This window comes from Mycteria americana, chromosome 1 (assembly GCF_035582795.1).
Source record: "Mycteria americana isolate JAX WOST 10 ecotype Jacksonville Zoo and Gardens chromosome 1, USCA_MyAme_1.0, whole genome shotgun sequence".
Taxonomy (NCBI): domain Eukaryota; kingdom Metazoa; phylum Chordata; class Aves; order Ciconiiformes; family Ciconiidae; genus Mycteria; species Mycteria americana.
This window is the reverse complement of record NC_134365.1, coordinates 137,296,311-137,310,357: the sequence shown is the minus strand read 5'-3', so window position 1 is coordinate 137,310,357 and position 14,047 is coordinate 137,296,311. Positions and strand designations below refer to the sequence as shown.

The window sequence follows — 14,047 nt, the reverse complement described above, 5'->3', positions numbered from 1 at the left end:
CAAGAAAGAAAATAAGCATGTGTTTTAGTGTTTGTTGGAAGGGGTTTTTTTGCATTATGTAACTTCAGGCAACTAACTCGAAATGCAGAACTGCTCTCTCAACATGCGTATTGATTACTTAGTCTACTACTGCCTTAAGTTATTTGAATACTGGAAGTGTAACAGAAAGTAGCATGATCCTGTTAAACAATTAAGTCATTGCGCTGTTTTTGGCTGGGATAGAGTTAGTTTTCTTCACAGTAGCTAGTATGAGGCTATGCTTTGGATTTGTGCTGGAAACAGCGTTGATAACACAGGGATGCTTTAGTTACTGCTGAGCAGTGCTGACACAGAGCCAAGGCCTTTTCTGCTGCTCACCCCACCCCACCAGCGAGCAGGCTGGGGGGGGGGGGGGGGCACAAGGAGCTGGGAGGGGACACAGCTGGGACAGCTGACCCCAACTGACCAAAGGGATATTCCATACCATATGGCATCATGCTCAGCATATACAGCTGGGGGAAGAAGGAGGAACGGGGGCATGTTTGGAGTGATGACGTTTGTCTTCCCAAGTAACCGTTATGCATGACGGAGCCCTGCTTTCCTGGAGATGGCTGAACACCTGCCCGGCCATGGGAAGCAGTGAATGAATTCCTTGCTTTGCTTTGCTTGTACGCACGGCTTTTGCTTTACCTATTAAACCGTCTTTATCTCAACCCATGAGTTTTCTCACTTTTAATCTCCCAATTCTCTCCCTCATCCCACTAGAGGGGAGTGAGCAAACAGCTGTGTGGTGCCTAGTTGCTGGCTGGGGTTAAAACCACAACAGTCATTATTTTCCCCATCTTTCTAGCAAATGCAACTACTTAATGCATTAAGCCCTTTTTTTATTCAGAAACCTGTAGCTGATCTTTGATCACCTTGCTAGAATGCAGCTTAGCTACACTGATATTGATGAAGTCTAATTAACTTCCCCTACCCTTGCAAGAAATTCTAGAAATAGAAAAGCAATGCCAAGTATAAGGGAAAAGTAGCGCACATTCTAATAATCAAAAAAGAATTATGAAACAATTTGTACATTCTATTCAATTAAGCACAATTTATACTTAAACATTGGGTACTGTTTGAAGACATAATCCATAAACCTTGATGGTATGAGCACATGATTAGATCCACTTTGAAATCTATCATCCATGTTGCTGAGACAAATTTAAAGTTAATGGAGTCACAGAAATCAAAAACATCAGAACCGGCATTAAAATACGAAACTACAGTAACAGTGGTGGAGATGCATCTCAAAGAAACATAATACAAAGAAGATGAGGAACAATTCAATTGAATAGGGCAGCACTGACAAGCATATAATCAGTTTTCAAAATGCTGTAACAGAGTCGATTATATCTGCAGATATAGCGTATTCAATTAAGCACTCAGAACACCCCATGGAGAACATAAAGGCTCCTGCACATACACAGCTGAGAATGGCCCAGCATGCCACCTCAGGGAAGCCTGGAACCAGACAGCGAGGCAGCAGGTATTAAGAACAGGGCTAGCCAAGTTTAGGTCAGGCAGCCCGGCAGCACAGCTTATGAAGGAAGCCCTCCTGATTGCTGTTCTAGGAGCTTCCCCATGTGCTGTCTTGGCCTTAGGCCCCTGCCCAAGAGAACAACCATTTAAAGATTTTCTTGAAGCAGTGCCCAAGCAACTTTACAACAGCACCAAGAGGCTTTGCTCAGAGTGTAATCTCTCTATGCTTTAGTGGTCAACAGCAGCGGTTTAAAAAAAAAAAAAAAAAAAGTACTGCACTTCTGGCAGTCCCAGAACTGCCCCAGGCAAGAACTCAAGATGTGAGAAAATGACTAGATTAGTCTGTTTTCCTTTTATTACACACACATACTTAACAGGCTTTTAAAATTAATTGGGGGAGGGGGTGGGGAAGTCACGCACTGGCAATTATCTTCACATTTATTTTTGAAAGGCCTTCAAAATTATTTTTGAAAGGCCTTCAAAAATCACATGCAACTTTCCATATGCGATTAGGACCTCGAGAGATTTTGAAATTTAGGCCCTGAAGCTTGGAATATAGAGCAGCACTGCATTAATAAAAGTCTTTCCCTCCACAAGTTGATTACAGTTCCCAGGTCACAACAACTTGAAGCTACCTAACACATCCTTCACATAGCCTATTTATAAAGCCATTGGTTTTGTAGTTATAAACATGCTTTTTGATAAATGTAAAATGCAAGAGTTCAAAAAAAAAAATCAGAAAGAAGCACAACACAAAATTTAGTTGTGTCATTATCCTTTTAAGCACCATTTTTCCTTTTTGAGGATATAAATATTATACAGGAACAGTGACTATTCTCACTACTCTCATTTCTGAGAAGGGCTAGGAAGCTTTTTCTCCCAGTAGACTTCATGGGAATGGAAAGTGCTCAACAACTTCCAGAATCAAGTATGAAAAATATCCTTTGACTTAACAAGCAGCCTCACATGAGAGAGTAAAATTATCCTTTTCTGTTCCTGAAGCAGACCTAGAAACAGAGCGTGTCTTCAGCTGCACCAGCTGCAGCTCAGGAAGACAGGAGTATAAGTTTGAACTGGGGCTGTACAGGCATTTGAAGCTGTGCTGCCCTGGCTTCAGTGCTATCAACACTTGACCAAGCACATTAACGTCTCCAATGGCAGGTATCACAACAGGGAGCCGAAATCTACTTATGTCTCCTCTCTGCTCCCAAGGAAAAGTGCCAGGGAGGCAAACACTGCATCCAGGGAATAAGCACATACTAGAGCACTGAGGAGAAAGAATGGAAAGAGTTGAGCATTTGTCATCATTTGCCAACTGGCGTGAGGTGAAAGTTGCTGGCTTTAGGTTCACTATACTATGTGGTGCAAGAAGGGATTCAGAGCAGCCCTGCAGAGAAGGACTTGGGGGTACTGGTGGATGAAAAGCCAGACATGAGCCAGCAATGTGCACTCGCAGCCCAGAAAGCCAACCGTATCCTGGGCTGCATCAAAAGCAGCGTGGCCAGCAGGTCGAGGGAGGTGATTCTGCCCCTCTGCTCTGCTCTGGTGAGACCCCACCTGCAGTACTGTGTCCAGCTCTGGAGCCCTCGGCACAGGAAAGACATGGACCTGTTGGAGCAGGTCCAGAGCAGGGCCACAAAAATGATCTGAGGGATGAAGCACCTCTCCTATGAGGAAAGGCTGAGAGAGTTGGGGTTGTTCAGCCTAGAGAAGAGAAGGCTCCGGGGAGACCTTATTGTGGCCCTTCAATATTTAAAGGGGGCTTATAAGACAGATGGGGACAGACTTTTTAGTAGGGCTTGTTGCAATAGGACAAGGGGTAATGGTTTTAAACTAAAAGAGGGTAGATTCAGACTAGATATAAGGAAGCAATTTTTTACAATGAATGTGGTGAAACCCTGGAACAGGTTGCCCAGGGAGGTGGTAGATGCCCCAACCTTGGAAACATTCAAGGTCAGGTTGAGGGCTCTGAGCAACCTGATCTAGTTGAAGATGTCCCTGCTCATTGTGGGGGGGTTGGACTAGGTGACCTTTAAAGGTCCCTTCCAACCCAAACTATTCTATGATTCTATGAAAGAAATTGGGGAACCTTACTTTGAAGATTCACCCACACATTTTATATTTCCAAACAGGAATATTTTTAAAGGCTGTACTTCAAAGGTAGGATTGCTTCTTCTTAATCATGCATAAAAAGAAATTTGTGAAAGAATGTTAGAAGCCAGAAGCATTCTAGGTCTTCCCACAAAGTGAACCAAGACTTTAGATTATTTTTAGCAATGCAGACTGATTTTTCTGCAAAGATCCCTTTAGAAGAAGAACATAGCTATAGTCCCAAAATATTGCAAGGAGTTAGTTGAATTAAGTTAACAAAGTCAGTTTGAGTAATTTGATTTCCTGTGGCTTTAGTGAAGCAGTGCAGCATATATGTTGCATTTCTTCTAAAATTCTTCTCTTTCATGGGAGACTAAGGCTTATTCTTTGAACACAGGTTATGCAAGGACACTTCAGGATGACCTATAAATAAAAATCTGTATTTATTGACTCACCAAATCTGGAGACAAGCCTAGACCCCTCAGCGCTCGAACACTGTTCTGTGTTGGTTTTGTCTTCTGTTCGCCAGTGGCGTTAGGCTGGAAAGACACATTTTGAAAGCTCAAATAGCAACTAACATCTACTAACAGAGCAGTTACAGGTTAAAAGAGAAAAGTCATTGCAAGTAATAACACTTGCAGGAAGCAAACGTATCCAAACAGAGCCACGATATGCCAGAAACAGAAATGGCACCACTGTTATTACTTATATAAGAAATTCTGTGGCTGAAACCACTTGGCCCTAATTTAGGTCAGGTTTATTTTGTTTTTTTCTTTCAGATAAAAAGTTTCAATATAATTGACTCAGGTAGAAGAAGAAGAATATTCCAAAAGTTGGATTTTGTTAATAAATGGAGAATGTCCAACACAGCACAAAGTCTTCAGTGACTGTCCTTGAAATAATCAGATGTCATAAATAATTCTGTTCTCAAATACACAGAATCAATCCTACCAATTGCTGATCAATCCTCTAATCCATAGCTGCAGTGGTTAATAATGCTCTTTTTACCTGTACAAGGTGCAATCATATCATCATTACCAACCTTTGCCTATCAAAACCTCCCCAGTGAATCCTTACCTCTTAAAACAATAAGAAAACCTATTTGTGAAGTAAAATTTAGAGTTCTAATGGAAAAGTACTTTTAGCCCTGTACAAAAAGTTGTAGTGGTCTTGACTGGTAGACCATTGCACATCGAGGAGCTCGTGGTCCCCATCAGAGTTCACCTGAGGATGCCCAGGCCTGTGCTGTGCTGCACAAATCCCTTGGCTGCAGGACAAACTCAGCCAGCTCGTTCTATTTATTGAACATATATAAAATTATACACATTCCTTTTCCGGGTTAAGTAAAGGTGGCCCATCCACCTGGGTAAAGACTGGTAATTAATATCTTTAGGAAAGAGGAGCCTGCAGGCAGCTCCCACTTAGCACCTGCAACTACATCACCTGTGTGGCCTTGCCTTTATCTAGGGACGTGGCAAGAAGTTCTCCTGAGAACATCCATTCTGTTTGACAGTAAAAATTATACAGTTGTTTCCTTGTAAGAAAATTATCTACTAGCTCAAATGACCGAAAGGGAAGAATCTCTTCTATGGACATGGTCTGCCCAGCATGCTGCACATCAGGGCCGTTCAATGCTACACCACCTGGGGTTCCCACGACCTAGAGGGACATAAGGGCATTTATACTGTTCTCTCCTTATAGTGTTAGCTCTAACAAATAGGATTGTACATGATACCTTAGAGAGTCTGAGTGCCTTTCTTGCTCGGTTCATAATGTACCAGCACATTCCAGTGCAAAGCACAACTATATTTAGCCTTCTAGCCAAATTAAGTGTTGATAAGGGGTTTTTTTTGTAACTTAGAACATTAAAACAGGTTCTCACATCAATACAGTAATTATCAAGGCCTTTATTCACCCCAATGTGGCTGGGTTTCATATCTCTGTCTCTAAAACCCTCCAGCATGAAAGGGTTAATGGGAGAAGTAAACAAATATAAAGCCCAATACAGAGTAAAATCTATTTTATTAATTTTAATAACTTACCTGTGGTACTAGACTAACATGGATATTACAGAAGTTCTCTCTTTTTGCTTTGAACTGAAACTGTCTAAATGCTTCAACAAATGGCATTCCTTCAATATCTCCAATGGTTCCACCCAGCTGAAAAAGAAAGCTTGGATAGGTCAGAGTGGCAGAAAGCAAAAATAAAAGAAAAAAAAAAAAGTCTACCTCTTACCTATTCAACAAGTTTTCTGAAATTTTTATCTTAAAAAAAAAATGACAATTGAAATTTGCAGGCATACTCTGCAAAGAAACCTCATCTATTCTGCACATTTTGTTTCCTGTGGAAAACATAAAACAATTTTCCAGTTTTGTTACATTCACTTTACACCAAATACATAAGCTTCCCATGGGAAGATGTGTGGTGCTACTGAATAATATGTGCTTTCACACTGCCTTCAAAGTGGTGAAAAAGTAATCAGTAGTTATGCTGATGTGAAGGTTTTTGTACAGAAAAACTTTATTTTCCTGTCTGTCAGATTAATGACCAGTTGTGACCAACAAGATACAGACACGTAGCAGTATTATCATAGCTTTCCAACATCAATAAATGCCATATGGACAACATGAAATAATATTTCACATTATAAAAGACTTTATTTATCACCAAACCAAAACCCAAGACTAAGTCCATGATAAAAGTTATTTATAAAGACAGAAATTAGATGTCTTTCGAAGACACAAAGAGCTGTAGTAGACTAAGTGCTGAGTAAAGCAGCATTTAGCACGTAAGTCTTAATGAAGTAGTATTTCAGAATGATCTTTCTGTGCCACCAAGTGGGTTTTGACAGAATTGCATATTTGTGTTCACCTAGTACCAGAAAAACCTCTGACAACTACATTTGTATGTGACACATATTCAGTCTAACTTCTCCAGGATTTTGCCACAGAAAAACACTACAATTATCCTTAAAGTCCTGAAAAAAAATATTTTTATCAGGCTGGATCTATAACAAAAAAACCCCAAACCCTTACATAGAGGAAACAGAAAATTAAGTCTGAAGTTAAAGAACTGACAAGCCCATCACTTATTAATGTTCTTCCACAACTTCTGTATTTGCTGTTTTTACATTTGTTTTAAATTAAATGTTTGACTCTCACTGTGCACATCATAAAAAAGATCTATAGCTATACCAATAAGTATATTTTAATCAAGGGAGATTCTTCTCCTTAAGAAATACTGAGCAATTCTGTGACGTGGGTCACAAAGTTTATAACACTATTGATTACGGTGGTTGCTTCTGGCATTAAATCTATGATATATTCTTCTGTCAAATTCTCAGGTATAATCTTTTTCTGTATTTTCTGCTGTAATAGTAATACTAGCAATTACTGACTGCCTCTCCTCCAGTTGTCTCAATGCCCTACTAAGGATGGGTAAAACTCATTCTTTTCATCGTGCAGAACATCAACAGTTTAAGTGATTAACAAAGTTGCCTCCAAAGATCTTAAAAATAAAACCAGAAAGTGGGAAACTAACTTATACAGTGTTTAAATATATTCCTTTAAACATGACCATGAGCAACAAGATGGACATTTGAAGCCATATGGAAAGCTAGAAAGTTATAGGCTGTCCCACTGACCATAGGAGATTTCAGGTATTACTCAAGTTTTCTCAATACTATTAACAGTATAAAGCTTCAGTCAAATGTCTGTATCTTGGAATAGATACTTCACATTACAGTAACTGGCTGCTTTAATTTTATAAATTAATAAACTCTTAAGCAACTCAGTTTCAGCACTATTCTAGAAGGGATTTAGTCAAGTAAACAGAAGCTGCAGGGATAAGACCATGCCTATCATTCTCAGAACAAATCAAAGAATATAAAACGTGTCTTTGCATTGCTGCTCTCCATAAAACTTCAGTCTGACCTTTTTACAGTAAGTAGCAAAGAGAAAGCAAGATAGTTCTTTGTGTTCACTGTGGATATATATCCTAAAAGGTTCCATACTTGCCTCAATTACGCAAATTTGTGGCTCTTTTCTGTCATCATCCACCGGAACTTTTGCCTGATTCATTACCCATTCCTGAACTGCATCAGTGATGTGCGGAACAACTACAAGACAAAGCCAAACAAGGCAAGCGTATCTTACTTTAGGCCCATATACCAGTTTTTGCATGCAAAAGGGGGAAAATGAGCAGAAAGTCAAAAGGAAACTAGTAGCTCCTTTGTCTGTTCCTCCTTTCCTTGAACCCAGAGCCCAACATTACAGGAATATGCCCATATCTCTTGGGAAGGGGAAAGGAATAAGATGATGCAGCAAGGAGCAGGTTGTTCTAGCTGATCACTTTTTTGTGAAGACTGAATAGACTAGTAACCCACAGAATTAAAAATATCACCTTGAACAGTTTTTCCCAGGTAATCACCATGTCTTTCTTTATTAATGACATGCTGATATATCTTTCCAGTGGTGATGTTGTTATCTTTATAGAGATTGATGTCCAAAAATCTCTCATAATTTCCCAAATCTAAGTCAACTTCACCACCATCATTCAATACAAAAACTTCACCTGAAAAAAGAAAGTGAAAACAGACAGAAAAGCAACAAAATAATCAGAAATCATTAAACAGACAGCAGGAATACCACAAACTTATCTTAAAATTGAAGAAATGTTTTTTAAAATGACATATCACAATGATGTATCAATAAAGCACATGCTGCAACTCAATCTGCTTTGTCATTCTGTGTGACTTAATATCCAAGTCATCACTTTTACATTGAATGCCCATCCCTCAGTCACGTATAGTTTTGCAAATAAATTTAAGTTATATTGCCAAAATATTTAAGTGACTTAAAAATCTTTAATCAGCATTCCAACAGCATGCTGCAATCCTTGACTGGAAGAAAACAATCTCCAGAAATCATAAATCAGCAACAAATAAAACATTAATTTACACAAAGGAGCCAAAAACTGTGCTTTTATAAGCATGAATTATGACACATGTTCAAAGTGTTTCACTACAAATTTGTGTTGTTTGGATCTTGATGATTAAGGCTTGGATCAGGAGTAAAGTTATGATGAACATAAATGCTTCTTCAAACGCAATCACTGTTTCTTCTTCAGTTGTTTAATCTTGTACATTTGGTTCACTATGTCCACAGTGAGGGTTATTTCTGACCCTGAAAAATCTAATGAAAATATCCTTCAGGTTCAGACTTTTCTTAGACCTCTAAAGAGCCTCTAAACTCTGAATCTAGTCAACTTCTGAAGGAACTGAAGTTACTAGATCTTGAGGTAAGGCTGGAAAACTCTTCAGAAAAAACAGAATATTTTGCCATGACCCAATGAATCAACAGCTAAACAAGTTATGGGACTAATGCACAAGAAAAAAAAAGAAGCAATCCCCCTGAAGGTATAGCGTGGACTATGGAAACCTATATCCCACCAAGACACAACACTCCAGTCAATAGCTTAACTGTTGACTGTTAATAGTGTACAACAGAGTGGAAGATTTATGCCTGATCCCTTGAGACACTGAGTACCTCCTCTGTACTAAATTATCATTTAAGCCAACAGATAGAGAGGAACCAACATTTCTCATAAGCAGGCCTTGGAAGAATAAAAAAACCACATTATTAAAAAAACCTCTTTAGTTAACTGGAAATCACCAAATTAAAATCCTTTGACTCAATCATATTTCTGCCAGAATGTTAGCAAAAGAGGCTTGCCATTCTGGCTTATGTGAATTTCTACTTACTACCCAGCAAGCCAGTGTTTCTTCACAAGCAGTAAGAAACACTTAAGTGAAAGGGGGAGGGGGGGGGAATCATGTGGGAATTACATGCCATAGTATCCCCTCTCCCCTGTACCTGACCCAGGGGAGGAACACATCCTCACAATCTCAAGTCGTTGCAGGAGTCTTACCACCTGCAATGGCATAACTTCCCCAGTCAACCACCTAAGTAGTACCAGATGCGCTTCTGAAAGTGCATGACTACTGGATTAGTTAAATTTGGCTTTTTGAGAGAGGCCTGATGTGCTGTGCGCTCCTCCTCCACTTAAAAAGCAAAGTGGTCTTTTTTCAGTTCAGGAGATAAACACATTTATCTCCAGTTCCAAAAATTTTGGTCTAGACTAAAAGTAAGCAGACAAAATCTGACAAATAAAAAGAATTAGAAATGTCTATTGGCTGAAGGTACTTTGAAACTTTGAAAACCATTGTTTTCAATAAATGTACAAGTAACAAGACAGACAGCTGAAGGAACATTCAAAATCATAAATGCATGTCAGACTGTCTTGTAGCTCATCAGCAATGTAGTCAATATAACCAACATAGCCTAAAGAACTAACCAAGCTAAGCGTCTACTTTAAAATGATATCACTAGTTGAGTCTCTAAGCTTCACTGATGATTCTGACTAGATCTTCATTGTCTAAAATGGGAACTTAACCTAACTTTCATGAGGACACACTAGAGGCACTGACAACTGACACCCAGGTTAACAGCATTCACAAGTAACTGTCAAGGAGTTGTTTCAAAAAAGTTTTGTAGTACTATTCCTTTTTTTTTTTATTTATTCAAGTTGAACTGAAGATAGCATTGACTGAACAAGGCCTAGAGCTAGGATTTTCCCAATAAAGTGGTACTTTATAGGAAGGAAGCGTGTACTCATAAAAGTATCTTCACCAAACAGGCTTCTCCTCTCTTTACTTAGAGCAGACAGTGCCCTTGAGAACACATAGTAAGGAACAAACTTGCATTGCCAAATAGATTATAAAATGACTAATAGCTACCATACTATTGTTTTTCAACAACAAAAAAGCGCAAACCAAAAAACCCACCACATTACTGTGAGTACAAATATTTACGCAAAAGGAACAGCACTGCCCTTCGTACCATGTTCATATGGTGAAAAGGTTCCAGCATCTATGTTTATGTAAGGATCAATTTTGATTGCAGTGACACGTAGACCACATGATTTCAGTATGGTGCCAATGCTGCTTGCAATGATCCCTTTGCCAATGCCTGAGATGACACCACCAGTTACCAGGATGTACTTCATCGGAAAATCAGCACAAGCACACTGATCTCGAGCTGGAAATCTAAAATGACAAAGACGTTCATCTGATGAATGCAAATGCATGCCAGGGAAGAACACAGCCTCAGTATGCAAAGAATCTAAGCTGAAGCGACCTTCAGAAACACAAAACAAAATCACCAGTTTGGAATCTGGGAGTAGGATTCTTCTCTCCCAGCTTATACACGAATATGTAAGCTGAGCACCTAAGTCCACTCTGCAGTAAGTGGAAAAACAGAATACCACTTTGATACACTGCCCTGTGGAGATGCCAAAGAGAGGCACAGTTCATCTGGCCTATTCCTCTCCTGTCACAGGAACAGCCAGCTAACTTTTAGAACCACAAGTTAGGCAAGATGAATCTAACTCTGGATTCTTTCTAAACTAAAGAAATTAATCTTTGAGAAGTTAGCTCAAAGACTGTTCATTGCTACATTAGCCAGAACACTCACATTCTCCACCCAGTAGCTTTACCTTCAAAAGTAGTGACTGCAGCTTCCAATATCTATTAAAATCAGTATACCATCCACTCCATTTTTCAGCAGCTTTCGCTTGTCCAACTCACAGTGTATCGAGTATTTCACCTGAAGTCTTACAATATCCTACAGATCAATAGAACATGAGACCAGAAAAGAAAAACTGAACCAAAATGTCCATATTTATACTACAGTACACTACTGCTCAGGAGCCCAGAGTACTTTCTTCACATGCCTACCCATTGTCCCTCTCCAGGTAATTACTGTGAGAGAAAAAAAAAAAACAGAAAAAGAATCACCTAGCATCTCTGGACTATGATGCAAATAAAAGTTGATGCTGCTCTAGAAAACAACATTGTATTTGTTTAAAGTTTCAGATTTAGAGAAACATGTGATGTTATGACACACGTTAGCATCATGAATTCAGAACGGCAACCCTGGACAGAGTAGCTCTGAGAGCTATAGCATGCGGCCCTCAACGTGGCCAACTTATCAGAGTCTCTGCTTCCCTGTCTAGACCATGAAATAAACGATCCCTCACAAGAAGGAACTGCAACTATGAGTACTCACAAACGCTATATCCTGAAGACATGAACATGACAGTTAATGCATATTTTGGTGCTGAAGCCTCGATCAGATACAACATCATATTTCACAGTGCTCTACAATACTACTAGCATAAGCAACAATGGCTATTCAGATACAGAAACTCCCTCTCTTGAAAATGTTGATGTTTATAAGAAACCTGCATAATTAAAACTGAAAAAAAGGACCAGCTATGAACTAAGAAATTCAAATATAATACTAGGCAAATCATATGATGGGGGGGGGTAATCTAACAGATGCTAATATACCTATGCCACCTTGCACTGTGTACAAGTATGAATGGTAAGGGATCCAGAACTATTAAAATGGATGATGAGGAGACAGTGTCCCCCCCTAAAAATTCTGATAATTACTATCCTAATTAAAAATTCCTCATCACCCTTCTTGTTGCTATAATCTGCTGTTCTCACCGACTGCTGTTGATGTCGTCCCTGCAATTCTCCCACTTCACCTGGCTTTCACACAAGCATAGATTTTGCCACCATTTCTCCACCCCATCTGAAACAGAATGATGTTGTGTGTATCTCACCCATAATTGCATTTACTTGACATTCAGGCAGCTGTGGAGGCTAATTACTGGAATAATTTTTGAACTATGACAGCATGGCTCACCACAGAGCAAAAACTCTAGGGTCAAGAAAAATCTTTCCTTACTGAAGTACCTAATTTGTTCAAAACAACATGCACCAGGACATGATCTAACAGCGTTCAGGATAAATCAAAGCAGTATGGTTCTTCAAACGCTGGTAGTAAGCAGTAGCTAGTAGACAATCATTGTAGCTCTTCCTCTTACTATACTGAAGTAAGATAAATAAGACCTGGATCTTCAGGACACAGAGTTCAAGAATTTAACAATGCTCGTTATCAATACTTTTATGATTGATAATAGGAATTAATAAACTATTATTTCCTTGTCCATATAGACAAAAGGAAGACCACAACCATCAAAAGTATTTAAATCGGGAGAAAAGGATCATCAGGAATTAACTTGTCCCTACTAGTTAATTTTAACATGTAACTTTTTTTTACTAGCATAGATTTTAAGATTTGGAGCCTACCTCCTCTGTTTCAGACTCTTCCTTCATAAATCAGCTAATGTAGTTGTCAACATTAACATTTCATAATCACCTAAGCCATTTTCAAAGCTACTTCCAGAAAAAGAAGGGGAGGGAGGAAGAAATTAATTCAACAGGTATAAATCTTGAATATGTGCCACTTCAAAACTCTTAAACCCTATCACCTTGCTTACAGGAACCAAAATGAAAAGCTCGCCATGATTTCAAGCAAGAACAGCAATTTCCCAGGAGTTCAAGGAAACACAACGTTTACTTGCAATAGAAACAAAGAACGCCAGGTGGTTTGGGAAGTCACTTGTAAAAGGAGAAGGAAACGTTAGGGGAGGGAAAGCGAAAAGAGAATACTGGAAGCAAACATTTTGCTGGGAACTGGAAATCAGCACAAGCAGAGAGGAGCACGAACTACTCCGTTTCGTCTTATCAACAGGAGCTTGCTGCCTTCAGTAGGGATTTCGGAGCGCTCCTCCCCGAACGTGCTGCGCTACAGCAAGTAAGGCGCTGCCCAGCCCAGGAGCGGGGCTCCCCCTGCCCTGCCCTGCCCTGCCCTGCCTTGCCCGGCCCCAGCAGCCGGGGGCCGTCGCCTCAAGGCGGCGGCGGGCGGCTCCGCCGCGGCCCACGTGCGGGGCGGGAAGGGCCGTCAGAGGGCTGCCGCTACGCGGAGGCCGGGCCGGGCCGGGCCGGGCGGCAGGACGGCGGAGCGGAGAAGGACCGCGGCGGGGGGGGGGGGGGCTGCCCCCTCCCGAGCCACTGCAAGCCGCCGGCCTGCGACTTACCGCCCCGCCTTTCTCTCTTTAAAGGCGGACACTCCAACCAGCAGCCCGAGAGCGAAGACGAGCTGCCCCCGCGGCCCGACCCCCGGGGGGGGGGGGGAGGCGGCACCTCCCCAAGGAAGGCGAAGCCCCGCGGCAGCGCCTCTCACCGCCGCCCGGCCCCGAGCCGCAGGTAGAACGCCTGCAAGCCCAGCCCGCCGCTTCCCCGCCAGGGAGGAATAAGGCAGCGCACGGCGCGGGCAGTGGCCCTCCGGCCGCCCCCACACGGGCAGCGGAGCCGGGCGGGGCGCGGGCGCCCGGCGCGCTCCCGCGGGACAGGTGCCCCGGCGCGGCCCCGCGCGCCCCCCGCCCGCGGCGCTCTCCCACCTCGCGCGCCCGCTCCGCCGCCCCGCCTATGCCCTACCCCCGCGGCGCTGGCGCCGGAGGCAGGCTAGAGCGGCGGCCG

The 14,047-nt window shown here is 41.4% G+C and overlaps 1 protein-coding gene across 9 annotated transcripts in view; it reads right to left on the bottom strand.

The window, feature by feature from the left end:
• Nucleotides 1–14,045, bottom strand: part of CTPS2 (CTP synthase 2) — a 90,449-nt gene extending 76,404 nt beyond the window's left edge. For 2 of the 9 annotated variants that reach the window (XR_012778500.1, XM_075521805.1), the window contains exons 1-6: nt 11,149–13,511; nt 10,494–10,699; nt 7,996–8,166; nt 7,611–7,711; nt 5,637–5,753; nt 4,050–4,133 (exon numbers count right to left, since the gene is read on the bottom strand). Coding sequence is in view for 7 of the 9 variants with exons in the window: in XM_075521805.1 (XP_075377920.1) it covers nt 4,050–4,133; nt 5,637–5,753; nt 7,611–7,711; nt 7,996–8,166; nt 10,494–10,659 (639 nt within the window). In the remaining 2 variants the exon portion in view is untranslated. Of the gene's footprint in view, nt 1–4,049; nt 4,134–5,636; nt 5,754–7,610; nt 7,712–7,995; nt 8,167–10,493; nt 10,700–11,148; nt 13,513–13,968 lie in introns of those variants that run through there. The other 7 variants (XM_075521832.1, XM_075521814.1, XM_075521824.1 and 4 more) reach the window with 7 other exon arrangements.
• Between the last annotated feature and the right edge of the window lie 2 nt (nt 14,046–14,047).